Here is a 22,136-nt window from a genome sequence, read left to right on the forward strand (position 1 = left end):
ACACGTGCAAAATAAACATTACAAAGTTATAAACAAAAAACTTTCCCTGATGTCCTGACACTGTGACCTACGTCCCATTGTAGGACCGTGATTCACTGCCACAGCAGTACTAGAATACTGGCACCCTTTAGACAAAGCAACTCTTCAGCACAGGCTTGTTTATCGGGTATTTCCAAGGCCGTCTAGCTTAAAGTACTGTACTTGGCAAGTATTTGTGGAATCTACACTTTTGTATTCCACGTTCACCCTCCCTCCACCCAGTTCCAAGGCTAGCACTCAGTGACTTTCTATGAACTAGGAGAAAAAGTTGAAGAAACCCTTCTGACCTCTGACTTCCATCTACAAGGAGATGATCATGGTGATGGCAATGTAGCTCAATGGTAGAGCCAAGTGCCTAGCAAGTGTGAGGTCCTGGGTTTGACACCTCCCCCAGGACTGGAAAGGTCAGGACAGGAGGGCAGAGGCATTTGTTGAATTTGATTCCCCAGGATCCACACACTGGGAGAACAGACTCAAGTTATCCTGACTCCACACACACCATGATATTCCTGATCCCAGTAACAGAATTTTTAAAATTCTAGGGTCAGATATGGTAGTACATGCCTTTAATCCCAGCACTAAACAGGCAGGAGCAGGTGGATCTTTATGAGTTTGAGGCCAGCCTGATCCACACAGTGAGTTCCAGGCCAGCCAGGGGCTATATACTCTGTCGCAAACAAAACAAACAAAAAAATAATAATTACAAATAACTATGGGGGAAATGGTTGCCTTTGAAGCTTTGCAATGTATAATCTGTAGATGTCTACAGAAGGTTTGTCCCTTGAGGACATCAAGGAATTGATAGTCTTTACAAAACTGAAGTCAGGTTCTTCTCTAAGGTAGGAATAAAAAAAACTGCCAGCCAATCACTTTTACTCTACAATTGTTAAGTATGGGAGGTCAGGGCTGAAGGTGTAGGTGGACAGAGGATGGGACCCATATGCTATAGTACCCCAATTTCCAAGGTATAGAAACAAAGCCCCAAGTAGTAGAGTGCATTCAGCTCACCATGTAACCTTGGCTGGTCTGGAACTTGCAATTAAAAAATAGAGATCCCACTGGCCAGCTTGAACTACAAAGTGACACCCTGTCTCAAAATAACAAAGCTGGGCTGGAGAGATGGCCCAGAGGTTAAGAGCACTGGCAGCTTTTCCAAAGGACCGGAGTTCAACTCCCAGCACCCACATGGTGGCTCATTACATATCAGTAATGAGATCTGGTGCCTTCTGGAGTGCAGGCAGAACACTGTATACATCATAAATAAATAAATCTTAAAAAAAAAAATAGAGATCCCTTCACTCCTGAGCGCTGGGAGTAAAGGTGTGGGTCGACACACCAGCTGAGACCAGCCAACCTGAAGTAAACTAAGAGAAGAAGAGCATCTCTCTGCATTGGAAGCACAGAGGGGAAGGTAGACTCACAGGACCAGCTGGAACAGGTGTTATAGACACAGAGACAGGCTCTTTACAAAAACCAAGAGAACCCTGGGATCAACTTTATTGCTGATGGGTGCCGCTCTTCCTCCCTGCACCCGTGGTCTCTCCAGTGGTCCAAAGCCCCTCCACAGGATAGCACAGTGCTTAGGCTCTGCTGGGCCAGAGGCAGGAAGACAGCCTGTCTCCAGACCCTACCCCGGCCTAGTTCCCCCCACTCCCCCCCACCCTATTGCACATCATCATGTAAACATGGCTTCAGGCATGGCCTGGAACAGGATTGAGGCAGATTGATGTGTAAACGGATCTGGGACCAGGAACTAGAGCCAGTCCCCCGGCTCCACCTTCTGCTGAGGCCACAGCTCCATCTGAAAAGGCCGGAGGCTGGGTCCCAAACTCTGGCTCAGATTATGCAGCAGTACAGATGGTTCGGTTCCCTCCTCCACCCACTCTCTCAGATTCCAACCACCCTGGCTCGCCTCCAGGCCTAGGCAGTGTCCAGTTTTCTCCTTCTCAACCCCTAGCGAGGGGTCGGTCACTGGTGCTGTTTCTTCCCGGAAGCCCGGGGGAAACCAGAGACAGGCAACGGCAGTCTGTCCAGCCCTAGAAAAGAGAAAGCAGACAGACAGAGTGGACACAGGTCCAGCTCCTCAGAGGTGAAGCAACCAGGGCAGGCAAGGGCTGAATGAGACAGGTAACATAAAAAGGGAGCACACCCTCTTCTCTGCCGGGCCACCCTCAGAATGAACATCCCTGGCCCACAATTCACACTCCCTTACCAAAGGCTCGAATCAGCTCTGCCCTCACAGCTGCAGTGAAGGTCTTCACCAGACAGAGTGTGGTGAGGCCAGCAAAGGCTGCATTGTAGAGGAACACGATGTAGAAATTGCCCAGCCAGTTGAAGCGTCCGAAGTCACCCAGCAGGTCAAAGCGAGTCAGCCCTGAAGTAATAAGAAGGGGAATCCCCCAAGCCCTCTCCTCAAAGGAGCCCAACTTTCTGCTGCCCCCTCGTGGCCACATCAGAACATCACATCGGCTAGCATGGCTGTGCATGAATTACTACTCTCAAGCCCATTCCAAGGCCAGTTCAGGACTACTGAATGCATCAGCCCCTAAATTTGCTCCTATTTCTCCTTCCAGAGACTCAAATCTTTTCCGTCAGTAGGGCTGCCTCTAGCCTCAGGTAGCTCTAGGAGTTCCCAGGATGACAAGTGGTTCCTAGCTAAGAATCTACAAATTGGCTACTAAGTTTTCAGTAGTGCACAGTTCAGTAACTAAGAAAGACTAAGCATAGAGTGCAAACTGTCATCATGCCTTTCTTTTTTTTAAATCCCAATTCCACTTCTCCATAGCTGGGTGATGCATGGCAAATTCCTTAAATGCTCTGGGCCTCAGTTTCTTCAATTTTAAAACAGAGAAAACAATGGGGCTATAGTAATTAAGGCAATACACACATTTACCTGTTTGTACCAGGCACTATTACAATCTCCCCTTCTTTCTCTCTTTGAGACAGTCTCCTGTGTTCCAGCCTGGCTGTGCTATGTAGCTGAGGATCACTAAGAACTGGAGGTTGGTTTGTTTTTTCCCCCCGAGACAGGGTTTCTCTGTGCAGCCCTGACTGTCCTGGAACTCACTCTACAGACCAGGCTGGCCTCGAACTTAAGAGATCTGCCTGGCTCTGTCTCCCAAGTTCTGGGATTAAAGGTGTGAGTGTGCCACCACTGACTGGCTCCTACCCTCTTCTAGCCTCTTCTGGAACCAGACACACAAATGGTGCACAGACATACATGCACATACAACAAACAAAACCGAAAACAAGCACCCAAAGCCTGGTGCAGGCCTTTATGGAGCTACATTTTCTCCTTCTGCATAGAAGGGAGGAGCTCTTGGTGGGTGTGTTGTGGACACTAGGGAGCACATCTAATTACAGAGTATTTTTTCCTTCTTCTGTGTGTGTGTGTGTGTGTGAGTGCACATGCACAGGTAAAAGACAACTGGAGACAATGGGTTCCCTCCTCTCTTGTGGGCTCCAGGGATTGAACCCCAGTCAAGAGGCCTGATGGTGGCAACTGCCTTACCCACTGAGATATCCCCTTTTGACCCTGACCCTTGAATACCTTTTTTGAGTACATACTCAAAAAAAAAAAAAAAAAAAAAAAAAAAATCCCGGGGCTAGAGCTGGTTCATTGGTTAAGAGCACTGGCTGTTTTTCTCAGAGGACCCAGGTTCAATTCCCAGCACCTGCATGGCAGCTCACAACTACCTGTAACTCCAGTTCCAGAGATCAACATCCTCACACAGACATACATGTAGGCAAAACACCAACGCATGTAAAGAATATTTAAAGAAAAAAACAATTCTGGGACTGGAGAGATGGCCAGTAGTTAAGAGCATATGTCGCCCTTGCAGGAGTACCTGGGTCAGTGCCCAGCAGGCATGAGTGGCTTACCACCATGGGAATCTCCAGTGCCAGGGCATCTGACGCCCTCTTCTGGCACCTCCACAGGTGCATGCATGAAAGAAGTGCAAACACACATACAGGCAAAACACTCATAAACTACTAAATCCTAAAAAAAATAAACCCCAGCTGGGTATGGTGGTGTATTACGTAATTCCAGCATTCTGGAGGCTGAGGCAGAATGATTAGTGAGACCTTGGCAGTTCTGTTCTGTTACAGGGTCTCCCTGGGTAGCCCAGACTTGCTTGAAACTCCCTATGAAGCCCAGACTGGCCTTTAAAACTCATTTTTTTTTTTTTTTTTTTTTTTTTTTTGGTTTTTCAAGACAGGGTTTCTCTGTGTAGCTTTGCGCCTTTCCTGGGACTCACTTGGTAGCCCAGGCTGGCCTCGAACTCACAGAGATCCGCCTGGCTCTGCCTCCCGAGTGCTGGGATTAAAGGCGTGCGCCACCACCGCCCGGCTTATTTTTTTTTTAATTTTTATTTTCTGTGCATCGGGGTTTTTCCTGCATATCCATCCAAGATCCCCTGGAACTGCAGTTACAGACAGTTGTGAGCTGCCATCTGGGTGCTGGGAACTGAACCTGGGTCCTCTGGAAGAGCAGTCAGTGCTCTCAACCACTGAGCCAGCTCTCCAGCCCCCAAACCTCATTTTTAAAGTTATGAAAACAAAGCAAATCAGTTCTCTTCCCGACTTCCAGTTCTTACCGAGGGTCCGAGAGAAGACAGGAAGCGCGGAGCTCAGGACCAGAAGGCAGACGCAGTTCCCGATTATCTGTGAGAGAAAACAAAGAAGAAGCAAAACAGCAGGAGCTGCCCGCACCCGGGAGGCAGAGGCAGGCCCACTCTGTGAGTTCCAGGTCAGCCAGGACTGCACAGAGAAACCTGGGGGGGGGGGGGCTGCCAACACTCAGGGCTCGCCCCCCAGGAGGCCTCTCCCCTTCCCTGCTATACCTGTGTCATAGCTGTGTCATGCCATCTGGGCCTCAGGCTTCGGAAGAGTGGAGAACTGTAGAAACCCACGACCGAAGACACCATCAGGTAACTGTTGCCCTGGATTAGGGAAAAACTGGCCAGCTTCTACGTAACCACTGCCTGTCTCAGAGAAAGGACTCCTCAGACCTCTTTCCAAGATGAAAGTTTTCTGTGTGGGGTATGTGATGTCCATGTGTCTGCAGAGGCCACAGGTCAAGGCTGGGCGTCTTCTATCATTATTAGTTTTTTTTTTTTTATTTTGGTTTTTCGAGACAGGGTTTCTCTGTGTAGCTTTGTGCCTTTTCCTGGAACTCACTCTGTAGCCCAGGCTGGCCTCGAACTCACAGAGATCCGCCTGGCTCTGCCTCCCGAGTGCTGGGATTAAAGGCGTGCGCCACCGCCGCCCGGCCATTATTAGTTTTTTTTACTATCACGTTTGTTGGTGTGTGTGAGGGTATGCTACAGAGAACAACTTTCAGGGGTCAGTCTCTCACACCACTGTGAGTTCCCAGGGGTAGAACCCAGGTTATCAGACTTGCAGGGTAGACACTTTTACGTACTGAGCCACCTTTTAAAACACTTTCCTCAATGTGTGTACGTGTGTAGGGTATGTGCATATGAGTGTGGACACCTACAAAGGCCAGAAGAGGGAGTCAGATCCTCTGCAGCTAGAGTTACAGATGGTTGTGAGCCAACTGAATTCAGGTGCTGGGAACTGAATTCGGTGCTCTTGTAAGAGCACCACTACCCCTAACCGCTGACTCCTCTCCCAGCCCTCGCTGAACCATCTCGACAGCTACAACCTTACTCTTTTCTGAGACAGGCTCTTTCAAGCCTAGAACTTACCAGTTTGGCTAGACTGGCTCTTGAACAAACCACCAGATCTTCCTGTCTCTGCCTCCCAGCACTGGACTACAGGCAGATGCACTTAGCCCACTGAGTTATCTCCCCAGTCCTCAAGATCAAATATTTCCTTGTCTGAACCCAAGTTAGATGAAGATTTGCGCCCCCCCCCTCCTCTTCAGTGTTCCCAAGGAGTCTATTGGAGTCCTGGGAGGCAGGTTTGGTAAGCAGAAGCCATGGGAATTTCCAGAAGGATACAAGATCAATATGACCTGGATGATGGCACCAAAGGATCCCAGTTTGGAGAAGGAGACCTGGCCCAGGGAGGCATCCTGTGGGGGTGGGGTGGCATGATTTAGGGACATTCCCACCATGAGTACCACCAGCTCTACCCAGCCTCCTCTCTGTCCTCAGCTTCTGTTTTTCTCTCTCTCCAGCATCCCCCCACCCCTCCTAAGACATTATGCTATAGCACAATGTAGCCCATTCTGTCCTGAAACTTGTGGCAATTCACCTGCTCCAGCCTCCAAGTGCTAGGATAATAGGCGTAAGACACCATATCCAGCTTCCCTAGCCTTTCTCATTTAAGTCCTCTCCAAAAGAAGTGGTGGGAAAGAAGAGAGCCCTGTACCTGAATGCCCCGCGGCATGGCAGCCTCGTCGATGAGCAGCTCCAGGATATGGATGGCCACGATAAGCACAGACAGGCCCTGTGTGCAGCAAGGGCACCAACTCCCATCATCCCTGCTCCAGCCCACAGCTGTGCTCTGAGCTCAACGGTAAGAGCATCTCTTTAGTTGAGCGTTTTGTTGGTAAGAGCACTGCTCCCAAGCAGCTTTAGGGACCTCCTCGATCTGCTGCTGGCAACACAGCGCTCTGAGGGTATCACTGGATGAACTGCTTCCAAATGGACGGACTGCAAAGCCTAACCAGAGAGAGCACAGCTATGGGGCAAGGAGTGCAACTCTGCAGAGCACTGACCACACGCCAAGGCCTGGTCCAACCCCAGACACACACACACACACACACACACACACACACACACACACACACACACACATACACACACACAAGAAATGACCTGGAGAAAGGTACTGTTTCCTCTGAAACTATTCCTGAAGTCCTAATCCAGTACAGAAGAGACACTAGATTTTAACCTTTGTTCTCATTCCAAGGCAAATCTGTGTGTCTTCTCAATGACTTTGTGGGATTTGGGGCAAGTCAGCTGTGTTTCTTCATCTACAAAATGGGAATTAATGTTCTTAGCACAGGAAGGGACACAAAGCAGGCACTTGACAGGCAACTACCACAATGGACGACAACCATGTCCACGTACACCTTTGTCCTCCCTGAGGATGCTCAAGTACCCATACTCCCCATGCCCACCAAGGCCAGTAAACCCACCGTCAGCAGCAGCAAGCACAGCATGGCCAGAGGGTAGCCCAGGTTCCGCTGCCAGGCTGAAGCCTTCCGCCGCTTTTCTGTGCAGGAATGGGAGGTTGTTAGCAAGTACCTGGAACAAGGATCTGCTCTCCCTGGGTAAAGCACAAGTCACATACCCAAGAGGACCCTCTGTGTCTGCAGAGCCAGGACTTGTCTGTGCAGCAGCTCCATGTCCAAAGGCAGCCAGCAGGAGGTGGGATCTGAGGGCAGAGAACACACTTCCCTGCAGTGCTTGCCAAGGCCAGTCAGTCCACCACCCAAGCAAGGGAGTATTTGAACTCACTGCAGATTCTTCGAGTCAGAGCTGCCTCCTCAAACGCTGAACAGTTCAGCTGTTCTTCCAGATCTTCCAGTAGCTGAGGGCAGGGGGGAGAGGGGGCTGTCAGAGGCTCTGACCCCAACAGCCCTCTACAGTCCCAGTCTTGGCTCTAACTCTCCTTCACCCCCCATGCCCAGCAGCTTTGTCCTATCCCTTCCAACCCGAGTTCTGACCAGCTCAAGAGGATGGGGCAAAGGACACAGAAGCCAACCGAGGCTGTGCCCTTCTGCAGGCTGTGCACAACACAACCCTAGGTTCATTTCAGTGTTCGGCTTCAGATGCAGGAGATTCACCCTGTACAAAAGGCAAGGAGCGCTACATACTCGAGGTTTGACCAGCAACTTCCCAGTGACGGAGAACATGCGGGCGAGACCCAGTGGAGTGCACACTGTTGGGACAAGAGCTTGTCAGTCACCCGTTAGATCCTTCCCCTGCCCTTCTCCTTCCACCCGGACTGCTGGAGCCTCCCCGACTCTGCACTCACCCAGGAGGAGGAGGACTCCGAGGAAGGAGATACAGGAGTAGAGGTAGGGGAGGTAGTACTCCCAGAAGTCTAAAGACAAGAAAAGGCATGTCAGCCTGTCTTACTCCTCCTGATTACCAGGAAGTGACAGGCCTCAGGGTCTAGACAAGAACACAATTCAAACACCGCAGGCTACAGGCAAGTAACACACATGGGAAAGCTGGTCCAGGTTAGTGGTAGAGTGCCGGGCAAACTAGAGACCCTGAATTATACAAGACACAGCTGCTGTCTGGTCCAGGTGAGCAGGGTTAAGTATAGCCAGATCCTCTCCCTTGTCAAGCAAGGCAGAAACTGAGATGAAACTTCTCGGTTTTTTTTTTTTTTTTTTTTTTTTTTTGGTTTTTCGAGACAGGGTTTCTCTGTGCAGCTTTGCGCCTTTCCTGGATCTCGCACTGCAGACCAGGCTGGCCTCGAACTCACAGAGATCCGCCTGTCTCTGCCTCCCGAGTGCTGGGATTAAAGGCGTGCGCCACCACCGCCCGGCGAAACTTCTCGGTTTTAAAGTGGGAGGCCAGATATGGTGGCACACATGCCTGGTAACCCCAGCAGAATCAGGAGGTGGAGGCAGAAAGATTTCAAGGCCAGCCTGGGCTTCATAGTCAACAATTGGTTATCTATTATTTATTTGTTTATTTTTAAAGATTTATTTATTTATGATGTATACAGTGTTCTGTCTACATTCATGCTTGCAGGCCAGAAGAGGGCACAAGATCTCATTACGGATGGTTGTGAGCCACCATGTGGTTGCTGGGAATTGAACTCAGGACCTCTGGAAGAGTAGCCACTGCTCTTAACTGCTGAGCCATCTCTCCAGCCCCTGTTTATTTTTAAACAAGGTCTTTCTATGTAGTCCAGGCTGGCTGAGAACTCACAGGGATCCACCTGCCTCAGTCTCCTGAATGCTGGGATTAAAACTGTGGGCTACCATGCCTGGCTGATTATCTATTTTTTAAAATCACTGCGTGGACCCAGGGAATATTTCTATGTGTTGGATGTGTCCAAAGTCCATCAGTTTGGAACTCCAGCCTATAGGAACGCTGCCAGTCTTCTCCACTTAGGGGGACTACAGTTGACTAAATGCACACGGCCAATTCAAGAGCCAGGATTTTTTTTTCATTTCTTTTCTTTTCTCTTCTTTTCAGACAGAATCTTAGATGAGTGGTGGTGGTGGTGGTGGTGAACACCTTTCATACCAACACTTGGTAGGCAGAAGCAAGCAGATCTCTGTGAGTTGGAGAACAGCCAGGGTTTCTTTGTGTGGCAAAGAAACACTCTCCAAAAGACAGAGTGAGAGAGACAGAGCGTCTTCCTCTGTGTCCCAAGATGCAAACTCACTGTATGAACTCATGGCAAGTCACCCTTAGTCCCGAGTGCTCAGATTACAAGCTCTGAGAGGAGGTGGACTGACAGGGGCTGGAGAGATGCTCAGTGTAAGAGCAGTTGTTGATCTTACAGAGGAGCCAGGTTTGGTTCCCAGCCCCACAGGGCAGCTCACAGCCTCCTGTAACTCCAGTTCCAGAGGATCTGATGCCCTCTTCTGGTCTCTGTTGGCACTGCACAGATGTGGTGCACAGACACAGATACAGGGAAAACACCCAATACACATAAATCTTGTAAAAGAGGAAAAGGCTGGCGCTCTGTTGTGGTTTGGATATAAAATGGTCTTTCAAAACGTGAATGTTGAAGGCTTGGGCCCCCATTACAATGGGCAGAGGTGGTGTTCTTAGGACGTGACTGGAGCATAGTTTTAGCCATCCACGGGTTTAGAGGCTTTGCTCCAGCACATGATCCTTGCCATGAGGTTCGGCTTCACCACAGCCCAGAAACAAGAGCCAAATGACCACAGACCGAAACCTCTGAACCCATGAGCCAAAACTGTTCCTCCTTTAGATCAGTGACAGAAAATTGAACTCTCACCATAGAGTGATTCCCTGCTGGCCTTGTCATTATCTACAATGGCGGATGCCACCCACACCATGCCCAGGACAAGCAGAGTGAGGAGTATTAACATCACCACTGTCTCGTAGACCCGGCCCAGGACACCCTACAGGAGGAAGAAACGGGTAAAGCAGAGGAAGGGGGTCAATTTTACAGCAGGCTGAGGAAGGAAGGAGACATTAGAGCTGCGGCTGGGCTTGGGAGACCAAGGAGGTCTGGATTCAGCAGGCAGGAGGGGCTGGTTCTCTCTTCTAATTCTGAATCGCTCTGCCCTCCTACTCCCCAATCTGGGTTCATTTCATATCCTGGGGATCCACTTGTAAACCCATCCTCAAATCATTCAATCTCCTCGTCTGTTCCGAGGAGATGATCCCTGACATCTGCATCACACAGGCTCTGCTCTGACTTCTGGTTCGGCCTGCCCAATGCAAGGATCAGCAGGGAAGTGGAAGGTAGTGGAACAAGTCTGGGATTTCCTATGCAGCTTTCTCTCACCTGTGGCATAATGGCTTCCAGCAGCAGCTATGACAGTAAGACAGTAACTTTTCTGCTAAATGAGCAGCTCATATTCTCAATTTTACCTATCGACAGTTCTAGAAATGCCCTGTAGGCTAGGGGTGACAATGACTTCTCATGTTGCTACAGCCTCAGACTCCTTGTTCCATCCCTTAACTCTGATTGAAGTCTCCAAATTATCTCCTATGTCAACTCCCTAGACCAGAGTTGACTAATATTCCCACATTACCTTTCTGGAGCCAGCGAAGCCCTCAGACTCCGTGAAGAAATATGCAAAGGGCATAAGGAAGATGAGGGACAGGTTGGAGAAGAGAAAAACGAGGTTCCAAAGACCTAGAGCCAAAAAGGAAAAGCAGAGGTGGTCATTAAGGGGCCAGTGGAGGTGGGCGCCATGACTGATTAGCCCAAGGCTGCCTGGGTCTGCCTAATTACCTGCCCTACTCCCTGCCCCAGCTCCAGTCCAGAGCCACGTACCGTGGATGAGGGAGCCGTTGAGCCACTGGATATAGTAGTTCCGTGGCAATGAGAGCAACACCTCATTGCTGAGGATGGAGAAGGGTAAGAGTAAGACGGCCCCCAGGGCGACTGCCAGGGTAAAGGTGCACAGCTCCAGCCTAAGAAGGGAAGAGGAGGTGTCTGCCCAGCACTCACCACCCTGCTGCCCTAGAAGGCCCATTTTCTCCAAGGGCATCTATGGCTTCTAGAACCAGCCAGAGCGATGGGAAGGAGCTACCGAGCTGGGCTCTGCCCACTGCTATCCCATCCTAGTCCTCACCTATAGGGTAGCCTTGGCACCTGGGATGGATGCCAACTCAGGCATTCATGGGCACCTGATCACCGGCCATGTCACTTGTTTAGGCTATCCTGGGAATGTGATCTTCCCATACAAGCCCATAGGGCATGCCAGGAATGCTAACAAAGCAAGGGGCGTGGCACCTCCTCTGCTTAGGGATATAGATTTCTGAGCTTGCCTCTTTCCCTACAGATAAGAGCTCAGTCACTCCATATGGCTATGCCCTTTAAGAAGGCATTAGTGCAGAGGATAAAGACAAGCTAAAACCCAACTTCCTAAGCAAGGCCTGTGCCATGGGCCGCACCAGCTGGAAACAAATTCAAAAGGAGAGTGCTGCCTTCTAGTCTGTCAAGCCAGAGGGGGCACCTCCACATTTCCTCTGTATGTGCTGCTAGTGAATAAGAACCGTCCATAGGAGGCTGGAGACATGGCTCAGTGGTTAATTCCCAGCAACCACATGACAGCTTACAGCTGTCTGTGACTACAGTTCCAGGGAACTCCACACCCATGGCAAAACACCAATTCACATAAAATAAAAATAAATAAGATTTAAAAAAATGTCCATAATAAGGGTCTTCCTCTAAGAACCAAGCATTTTTTGCCCTCAGGGTGTGTGTGTGTGTGTGTGTATGTTTTGGGAAAGTGGGTGTTCGAGACAGGGTTTCCCTGATTCCTCAGGGGTTTTTAATCTTCACCAAACCCTGTCCTGTTTCCTTAATCTGTCTCCCCCTTCCATTCCCCACCCACATTGACTGCTGGGAAGTGAGGCCAAGCTGAAGCCATTTCTTGGTGACTCAGGCAGGTCCAAGCCAACATCCTGATCATGAAGCACCTGGCCCAACCAGGGAGACAGGAACAGCAGCTTTTCTGAGCATCCCCAGCATAAGGCAATGCCGGAAGAAGCCAGAGACAGGGTGGAAGTAGGAACTCTTTCTCTCTTGGACAGATGACAGCTCCTTCTCCTGCTGCCCTAAAGGACTTTCCAGATCCCAGCGTTTAAGTCACTGGATTCGGGGTTTGAGGGAGCAACACTCACGCAATCTTGTTAACGGTGGCATCTTCATCATCCACTGCAAGAGACAGACAGGAAGGGGGCTCAGCAGGACAGCAGTGGGCAGTTCTGGGAGTCAGATGTACTATAATGTGTCCCTTGTCCCCACCATTGACAACAGTGCTGAAGAAGAGGCTCTGGGAGATCTTACATTATAAACCTCAACCTGTTCTCCAACCAAGGTGGCAGTTTAATCATCAGTGGTCCTAGGTACACAGAATATAAGCCCCAAATTCCCCTCCTCCTCTTCCTCCTCTCCCTCCTCTCCCTCCTCCCCACCATCACTATCACCACAGGTTCCTCTTTATAGAGGCTCAGACTGCAGTCTGTGAGGTTGTTCATATCAGTGGCTGGGTGAGGGGAAGAGGGGATTCACAGAGAAAAGTCCCCGAGGGGCAGCACTAATGGAGATAACTTGCTAGGCATGTTTCTCTAGACCCACTGAGATCTATGGGACCCAAAGCTACACTCTGAGAAAACTTAGAAAGATGAACGTTGCCAACCCTTGGGAGGTGCCAGGTCCAGTGGGAAAGCACTAGGAAAGAAGATGGCACAAAGCAAGTGCCCCTGACACTCAGCCTGCAGCTGCCCACTTCAGGGTCACAAACGGCTCTCATTTGGTCCTCCCGTGACAAAGTACTAGGTGGACTTAATTATGCCCGTTTTGTAGGGTGAAACTGAGGATTAGAAAAGCTACATGGATGCCGGCCGGTGGTGGCGCACGTCTTTAATCCTAGAACTTGGGAGGCAGAGGCAGGCGGATCTCTTGAGTTCAAGGCCAGCCTGGTCTACAAAGTGAGTTCCAGGAGAGCCAGGGCTACACAGAGAAACCCTGTCTCAAAAGGAAAGACAGGAAGGAAGGAAGAGGGAAGGAAAGAAGAGAAGGGAGAGGGAGGGAAGGAGGGAGAGAAGGAGGGAGGGAGGGAGAGAAGGAGGGAGGGAAGGAGAGAGAAAAAAAGAGAAAGAAAAGCTACATGGATAGAGATGTGGTAGCACACACCAATACACCATGAAGTCCAGTATTTGGGAGATAGAGACAGGAGTTCAAGGTCACCCTTAGCTAAATAAAGAGTTTGAGGCCAGCCAGGACTACATGAGATATTGTCTATAAAACAAAATAAAACCAAGAAAGGGGTACCTGACTTTGAAAAAGCCACAATACATTATTTTGTACTCTACCTTAAAATATATAGAAATAAAGTAATTAAGTTACAAGAAAGAAACGAAAGCTATTTCCATCTAGGCCACCTTAGCTCTGCCCGTGGAAGGACGGGCCGAGGCAGCCAAGCTTCCAGCACAGCCCAGCACAGCCACCTCTCTTGTCCCCACAGGCACCGTCACCCACTCCTCTGAGGCTAGCTCCATGGCAACCGGCACTGTGGCTGAGGTAGGAAGTCAGAAGCACCTGTGGTGAATTCAGCGGGCTTCTTGAAGCGGGTCAGGAAGACATGGCAGAGGATGTAGAGTGTCGCAAACAGAAGTATCGAGATCTGTGGCAAAAGACAGCCTGGAATGAGAACTTCTATAGTTTCCAGCACATTCCACAGCCCCAAGGGCCTCAATATAAAGCTCCATACATCCAGGATTCTACAATTCTCACAGATGCCTTCCTTCTAGCTAAGAACCAAACAGAGGATGTCCCAAGTCCCTGGGGAAACAGTGCCAACCCAGCCCCAGTACTCTGCTGGAGCTACAAGCTTCAACCATATCTTTAGAGGTGAGCAGAGACACTCCTAGAAATACATATACTCATGAACAACCCATACCCTAAATCAGGCCATAGAACAAGAGAGACTGACTATACTTTGAGAATATTCTGGGAAAGTAAAGGCTTGAGGAAAGATGTGTGCATTGTCTTGGTATGGCCTCTTACCCAACTCCATTTGCTGTCAAGGGAAAGGGTACTCCGTGAACTACTATGAGAGAATCACGTCTCTAGACCACATCAGAACTTCTACTCTGTTTCATCAGGGCCTGAAACATCAGGTCTGCTCTGTGCTAAACTAGAGCCCATTTAATTATCATTTAGCCTGAGATGTCAGGCCCAGCATTTCCAGAGCTGGTTATCTGCCACTTTAGTCAGTCCTCAGACCCTACCACAAGTGACTTCCAACTTCAGGGCCAGGTCTCTTAGGACCTACCCACGGCCCTGAGTGGTTAGACCTTCAATTGACAGGACAGATAATTAGTGTGTGGGTTACATCTCTACACTACCTCAAAGCTGGAGAATGCAGCTACCTCATTGCAGTTGAGGTAGGCAAAGACAAGATCAGCCTCATGTGTCTTCTAGTCTCCAAGAGGAACTGACCCTATAGGAAATCTGTACCGTGACAAGAACAACCAAGGAAGTCCTGTACCTAGAACAGAGCTGGAGCTTTTGACTTAGGGAAGCCCACAAAGATTGTAACTGCATTTTTACAGCCAAGTGTTCTGCCTTATTCCTCCCTGAACTTGCGTAATAGCCAAGGAGGTAGAGAGCTCAAAAGGTCAGGCGTGGGGTTCCACCCAATCCCAGTAGATAGAGGAAAGGCTGTTGCTGCTTCTTTCTCTCTCTCTCTCTCTCTCTCTCTCTCTCTCTCTCTCCCTCCCTCCCTCCCTCCCTCCAGGGTTCCTCTGTGTAGCCCTTGGCTGTCCTGGAACTCACTCTGTAAATCAGGCTGGCCTCGAACTCAGAGATCAGCCCTGCCTCTGCCTCCTGAGTGCTAGGATTAAAGGCGTGTGACACCACCACCTCCACCTGGCCTAGGTTCTCTAACTTCTAGATGGGAGCCATGTGGAAGGAGGTAGTAGAAACCTTCAGCTGCCCTTGGCTGGTGCTGATGTCCTAAGTTAATGCTTTAGAAGGCAGAAACATACAAGCAGTTTCTGAGGGCTCATCCCTCCAGGTTGTCAGCCCCTATACAGCATCTCAAGGCCTAGATGTGCCTCTGTGATATGCCCAACGTCCCAATGAGTACCTCTCCACCAAGGAACACACCAGGGATGCTACTTGATTCTTACACCTCGGGCCATACACTTGTACTTTCCAGCCCTCATCGATAAGGGAGACCTAGGTATATCCTGTTTCCCTCTACTTTCTCTTCAATCTAAGCACGCCTAGGGGCAGCCTAAAGCTCGGCCTGAGAAAAATGAAGGCTGACTCCATCTGTGTCTCCCCTCAATTTAGTAAGACTTCTTTCCATTCCTCCAGACCCTTCTCTTTTCATTTAGTACGTGCAGAGCTCTGTGGGAGAAACAGCCGAGACGGAGAGATGATCCAAGGAAAATATGCTTCCCTAAGTTCCACTGGATGTTCCTATCCTGGAGCAGTATACCACTGTGTGGAAGGTTCAGCTGCAATTACGGGCTACCCCGAAGGAGTAAGGAGTCCACTAGATGTGCTCAGGACTACCGCGGACCCCCCTCACAGAAGAACTCCCCTGAATGGCCAGAAAGCTGGACACTCAGTCTTCCATGATCAGGAAGTGTTGCGGGGTGTGCGTCACTGTGTTGGCTTGTGTTTGGCATGCTGCACGCCAGAGGCCCAGGGTTCAAACACAACGCGAATGAAAACAAACCACCATCCTTGAAGGGGAGAGAAAACAGGCGCCGCCCAGACTTCGGGGTGTCCCCATCTCCCCTATCTGACAACCCACCTCGGACAGGATTACTTTCTTCCTCAGTGGGAGGACCCACGACATCCCTACTCTTCTTCCCTCGCGCCAGCCGAGCAGGTCCCTTAGTTAACTGCTCAATGTGACCGGGTCTCCAACACCCGCTACGATCGCCCTCCATCTACTTTCAAGGGGAACACGCACATCAACCTGTCCCGAAGCAAATCCATCCTTTTCCAGATGATCAGACTCTTCCTCGCCAAGAGGACCCACCGCCAGGAACGCCCACCGGGGTGGAGTAGAAGGGGGCGGGGGGGAGGGGCGAGCAGCGGAGGAACGGAAACCCCGCGGCTTTGTTTACGGCTCAGGGACCCGGCGGACCCGACTCCCGAGTTCGCCGTCCCGCCCCCCGGCCCTCTCGGGGACCGAGGTGCTGGGAGGCCGGGCAGCAGGACTTCCTGTCCCCACCGCTGCCCGCCCGCGCCCCTCCCACCTCGGCCCGGCCCCTTCCCGCCCAGGTCCCGCACTCACGATGCATTCGCGGACCCTGTCGTGGAACAGCTGCTCTCGCACGGATAGCACTTCGTAGTCAGCTGCTTCCATACTCTGCTCAGCATGACTGGGGCGGGGGTGTCTCCGGGCCCGGGGAGGACGAGCGGGGATGAGGCCGCCGCCGCCGCCGCCGCCGCCGCCCGCCAAGCACCCGGACCCAGCCGAGGAGCCGCTCCTCGCTGCCCGTGACGGAAACTCAAGGTAATCTGGGGCTCGGATTCTGCCGTCGGACGCCCCGCCCTTAAAGGGGCAGGTCCCAGCCCGCCTTGTCTTAAAGGGCTCGGGTCCCCCCGCTGCTCCCTCCCCTTTAAGGTGGGGGGGGGTGGTCACCCACAGTCACGTGTCAACGCTAGTACCGGCCGCCCAGCTACGCGGAAGCGCCAGGCTTGGTGCGAGCCTTTTAAGAGGCCCAGTGACGACACAAGGCATGGGCGGGTTTCTTCCAAAGAGCGGAACTGATTGGCTCCTCGTCGGCCGTCGCTCATCGATAGGGATGCGCTGATAGGATATTCTGGGAAGGGAGGTGGGATATTTTTGGCCTGTCGAAGCTGTTCTAAAACTTAAGAATCCACTTGTTCCGCTGGTGAGATAGGATGGTTCCAGGGTATTAGTTAGTGTCAGCCACGATTTTAGTTTAAATGAATGGTTTGCATCCGGACAGCCAGTCTAGGTGTAAGAGCACCACGGAGCTGTGAGAAGGAGCCGCTGCCCTGGCGCCCGTCAAGGGCCTAGAGCTTTTTCTCGAGGTGTGTTTGTGTTGGAGTTCCCCCCAGCCACTCCCGAAAGCTTTCACTCAGTCATTTGTATGGAAGGCCTAGGGTATCAGAGGACAAATAGTATAAAAGCCAAACAAAAGCTGGATAGGGAAGCCGGGCCGTGGTGGCATCCCAGGAGGCAGAGACAGGTGGATCGCTGAGTTCAAGCCACCCTGGTCTACAGAGTGAGTTCCAGGGCAGCCAGGGCTACACAGAAAAACCCTGTCTCGAAAACAAAACAAAATAAAAAAAAAAGGATAGGAGACTACAAAAAAATGTCACGAAACTTTTGTTTTGTTGAGACAGGTCTTGCTACGCAAACCAGGCTATCCTTGAATTCTTAGCGATCTTCCTCAGCCTCCCAGTTGATTGCTAGATGATAGGCATGTTCTACCAGGCCCGGGCTATCCTGAAACCCTGTGAGGAAATGTCCACAGGGAATACTGATGAGCGGATTGAGCCAAACATTAACTAACTACCAAACATTAACTACCTACCTGCTATGTGCTGTTCTCTTTATAGCCTTTATCTGATTTTAACATCATAGCAAGAATTTGAGACTAGAAAAGAAAGGTTGTCGCGGTCCTACTTAAGACTTAGATTCTAGCTGGGCATTGTGACAGATGCCTTTAATTCCAGCAATAGGAAGGCAGAAGCAACTGGATCTCTAAACTCAAGGCCAGCCTGGTCTACATATCCAATTCCAGGCCAACCAGAGTAACATGATGAGAATCTATCTCAAAAAGCAAAAAAAAATATGCAGATATATGTGTGTGTCTGTGTGTGTAGCAAGCTTTCTTGTTGAACTATCTTTGGATTGCCAGATAACAACATGTAGACTTATTAATTATGAAAACTTGGCCTTAGCTTAGACTTTTCCCCAACTCACTCTTATAACTTAAATTAATCTTTTTATTAATCTACCTTCTTCTGCATGGCTCGGTTGCCTCTCCTCTGTACCACATGTCCGACTTCTTCAGTGTCTTTCTGTTGTCTCACATGCTCCTAGATTCATCCCAAGTTCCTCTCTCTGCCCAGAAGTCCCACCTATTCTCTCCTGCCTAGCTATTGGCTATTCAGCTCTTCATTAAACCAATCACAGTGACACATCTTCACACAGTGTAAACAAATATTCTGCAACATGTATGTGTACGAATAGTTGGCCCTCCACGTTGTTGAGTTCCACATCTGTGGGCTCAATTAATCTCAAATAAAAAAAAATCTAAAAAAACAAACCTTTGGAAGGGATAGCTGTCAAGATGTCTCAGGTGGTAACATGCTTCTCTGCAGGCAGGAGCTAAGATCCATCCCTAGCAGCCACAATTAGTAGTGCATGCTGATGAACCCAGCATCGGGGCTGGGGAGGTGGAGACAGGAGGATCCCCAGGGCAGGCTGCCTAGCCAGCCTACCCTATTCATATAGCCCCAGGTGAAAGAACATTTGGAGTTCAAAGAGGGAACCTGTCTCAAAAAACAACAGCAAGATACATTTGGGATAAATGTAACTCAGTGTTAAAGAACTTAGCATGTGCAAGACCTTGGATTTGGCCCCTAGTACCATGAAAAAAAAACAATTTGGGAACGAAATCATGTCTGTACTGAACATGTATAGACTTTTAACTTCTTGTCATTATTCCTGAAACAATAGAGTATGATAACTATTTACATAGCATTTACATTTTATTAAGGATTGTAGGTGTTCTGGACATGGTTTAAAGTATTCTTCTTTCTTTTTGTTTTGTTTTGTTTTTTTGAGACAGGGTTTCTCTGTGTTGTTTTGGTGCCTGTCCTGGATCTCGCTCTGTAGACCAGGCTGGCCTTGAACTCACAGAGATCTGCCTGGCTCTGCCTCCTGAGTGCTGGGATTAAAGGCACCACCACTGCCCAGTGGTTTAAAATATTCTGGAGGATATGCATAGGTTATATGCAAACTCTACCCCTCCCCCCCCTTTTTTTGAGACAAGATCCCTCTCTCTGTGCTTTCTTTCCTGAAATTTGATATTTAGACCAGGCTGACTTCAAATTCACAGAGACCTTCTGCCTCTGTCTCCTGAATGCTGGAATTAAAGACATGTGCCACCATGCCCTACTCTACACCATTTTTAAATTTAAGTTTTACACATATTATACTTGTGTGAGTGTGTATGTGCACATTCACAAGTGTGCACAAGAGCAAGTTCATGCCAAAGTGCATGTGTGGAGGTCACAGGACAACTTGTGAGAGAGAGTTTTCTCCTTCCACAGTGTGGGTCCCAGCAATTGAACTCAGGTTATCAGATTTGGCAAGCAAGTGCCTTTACAGGCCAAACCATCTGAGTCCTCAGATACTTATTTCAACTATGAAAAGCATTGTGCTTTAATGATTGTATTGAAATGCAAGTCAAGTTGAGGTCGCATGTGTTGGTACATGCCTGTGATCCCAGCATATGGAAGGCTGAGGCAGAAGGATGTGAGTTGGCCAGCCTGGGTTAATGAGTTCCAGTCCCACCTGGGCTACCTAACATGATCTTGTCTCAAAAATAAAGAAATTGACATTATCTCAACAAAATAAAGCAAAAATAACTAAAAGACTTAGAGAAACAATCATACCACAAAGATACATGCTCAACTATGTTCATAGCAGCACTATTCGTAATAGCCAGAACCTGGAAACAACCTAGATGCCCGTCAACTGAAGAATGGATTAAGAAAATGTGGTACATATAAAAAATGGAGTACTACTCAGCAGAGAAAAACAATGACAGCATGAAATTTGCAGGCAAATGGATAGAACTAGAAAATATCATCCTGAGTGAGGTAACCCAAACCCAGAAGGACAAACATGGTGTGTACTCACTCATAAGTGGATACTAGATATAAAGCAAAGAACAATCAGACTGCAGCCCACAGATCCAGGGAGGCTACATAGCAGGGGAACCCTAGGATGACTGTGGCTTATAATAAGTTTTTACTCAATCACTGGGCAAGCCTCAGTGAAACATTTCACTATTAGGATAAGAATTTGTACTGTATCAACTGGTAATAGAAAAATAAATAAATAAATGAATAAAATGAAAAAAAAAGACAGAGCAAAACCAGAACATTTCATTCATATTTACTTAATTGGCATGCATAATACTAACGTCCATAATGTGCCAAGGACTAGGCATGGGTAGTAGACAGAAATGAAGGATGGAGCTCCTGCCCTCATAGAGCTTAGAATAATAGTAGAGATCAGTGAAAAGGAACTTGCAGCCACCTGTGACTCTAGTACCAATGAGATCTGGTATTCCTGGCCTAGGAGACACCTGCACTCATGTGCATTTACCCAACATACAGACCCACACATTGTGGTGGTTTGAATGAGAATGGCCCCCATAGGCTCATTATATTTGAATACTTGGTACCCAAGTGGTAGAACTATGTAGGGTCTCTTTCTCTGTCCTACCAGCCAGCTCTCCAATAACCACACAGAGACATTATTAATTATGAAACCTTGGCCAATAGCTTAGGCTTCTAACTAGCTCTTATAACTTAAATTAACCCATTTTTATTAATTTATGTATTGTCATATGGCTGATGGCTTGTTATCTCATCTCCTACATGTCATGCTTCCTCTGCATCTGTCTGGCAAGCCCTTTCTTCTCAGAGTTCTCTCTGCCCCCCAAATCCTGCCTAGTTATTGGCCATTCACCTTTTTATTAAACTAATCCAAGTGACACATCTTCATAGTGTACAAAAGATTATTCCACAACAGAACTGTTTGGGAAGGATTAGGTATGGCCTTGTTGGAGGAAGTGTGTCACTAGGGGTGGACTTTGAGATTTCAAAATGCCCAGGTCATTCCCTCTTTATCTGCTTCCTGCTTATGAATCAGATGTAAGTTCTCATCGTCTGCGCTACAGCCATGCCTGCCAGCCTGCGGCCATGCTCCTCACCATGATGGTCATGGACTCACCCTCTGAACCCCCTAATAAACTTTTTCTATAAATTGCTTTGGTTATAATGCCTTATCACTTCCATTTAAAAGTAACTAAGATGTAAACTGGTACCAGGAAGAGGGTTATTGCTGTGACAGACCTAACAGTGCTGTATTTGGAGGAATGTGGAAGACTTTGGGACTTTGGGTTAAGAAATGGTTGAATGCTGTAATTGGGGCTTAACAGTCAATAGTACTGAGAGCAATTTGGACTATGGAGGCCCAGCTCAAAAGGTTTCAGAGAGAAACAATAGTAATTATTGGGCTAGACTCTCTTCTTGGGATATTTTGGTTAAGAATGTGGCTGGTTTTTTATTTTTATTTTTTGTAAGAATTCACCTGAGGCTAAATTGAAGAGTTTTGAACTAATTTTGTTGGTAGAGGCGATTTCAAGACAGCCCAATACTGACTTTGTCACTTGGTTATTAGTGATCATTCTCATGCAGGTCTGCATTGGAAAGGAGCAAATGGGTCAAAAAGAGATTCAAAATGTACAATTTGAGAAAAAGAGCACCAGGAAATTTAATGTTGGATTCAAAGCTTGTGCTGGAGGACAGAAGGAGAGACACGCTGCAAACAGAAAGAAGGGAGTGTCCTCAGGCCAAGACCCCCATTCAGCTCATTCTGCAACTGTAAAGAGAAAACTTAACAACAAAGGGAAGCAACCAATCAAAGCTTATGCAAATAGAATTGGGGAGGGGGCAGTTCCATCCCAAACAGGCAGCCTAACAGGCAACATCAGCCACATGGTTCTTTCTTTCTTTCTTTTTTTCCTTTTTTTTGGAGGTGGGGGGCTGGAGACAGGTTTTGTGTAATCCTGGCTGTCCTAGAACTCATTCTCTATAGACCAGGCTGACCTTGAACTCAAGAGACCTGCCTGCCTCAGACTCTGGAGTGCTGGGATAAAAGGCTTGCGCCACCACCATCCCCTGGCTGGTTCTTTCTTGAA

At 48.8% G+C, this 22,136-nt stretch overlaps 1 protein-coding gene across 2 annotated transcripts; it reads right to left on the reverse strand.

Annotated features, from left to right (window-relative positions):
• Positions 1–543: 543 nt before the first annotated feature.
• Lmbr1l (limb development membrane protein 1 like) lies at positions 544–16,875 on the reverse strand. Of its 2 annotated transcripts, XM_052748884.1 has the most exons (17): positions 16,454–16,866; positions 13,735–13,819; positions 12,315–12,348; positions 10,960–11,099; positions 10,715–10,818; positions 9,949–10,075; positions 7,993–8,061; positions 7,832–7,896; positions 7,473–7,545; positions 7,306–7,389; positions 7,151–7,227; positions 6,379–6,456; positions 6,006–6,079; positions 4,884–4,974; positions 4,638–4,704; positions 2,252–2,413; positions 544–2,075 (listed from the first exon to the last, which is right to left on the reverse strand). In XM_052748884.1, exons 1-17 carry the CDS (start codon positions 16,523–16,525, stop codon positions 2,008–2,010), a joined length of 1,470 nt encoding a protein of 489 aa, XP_052604844.1. In that variant the 5' UTR covers positions 16,526–16,866; the 3' UTR covers positions 544–2,007. The 2 variants fall into 2 exon arrangements, 1 of the variants encoding a protein (XP_052604844.1); XR_008220698.1 differs by lacking the exon at positions 544–2,075 and having other exon boundaries at positions 2,370–2,413; positions 4,884–5,101; positions 16,454–16,875.
• Positions 16,876–22,136: the final 5,261 nt, after the last annotated feature.

The sequence above is a fragment of the Peromyscus californicus genome, unplaced genomic scaffold (assembly GCF_007827085.1).
Source record: "Peromyscus californicus insignis strain IS unplaced genomic scaffold, ASM782708v3 Scaffold_20__1_contigs__length_68692818, whole genome shotgun sequence".
Classification (NCBI taxonomy): Eukaryota; Metazoa; Chordata; class Mammalia; order Rodentia; family Cricetidae; genus Peromyscus; species Peromyscus californicus.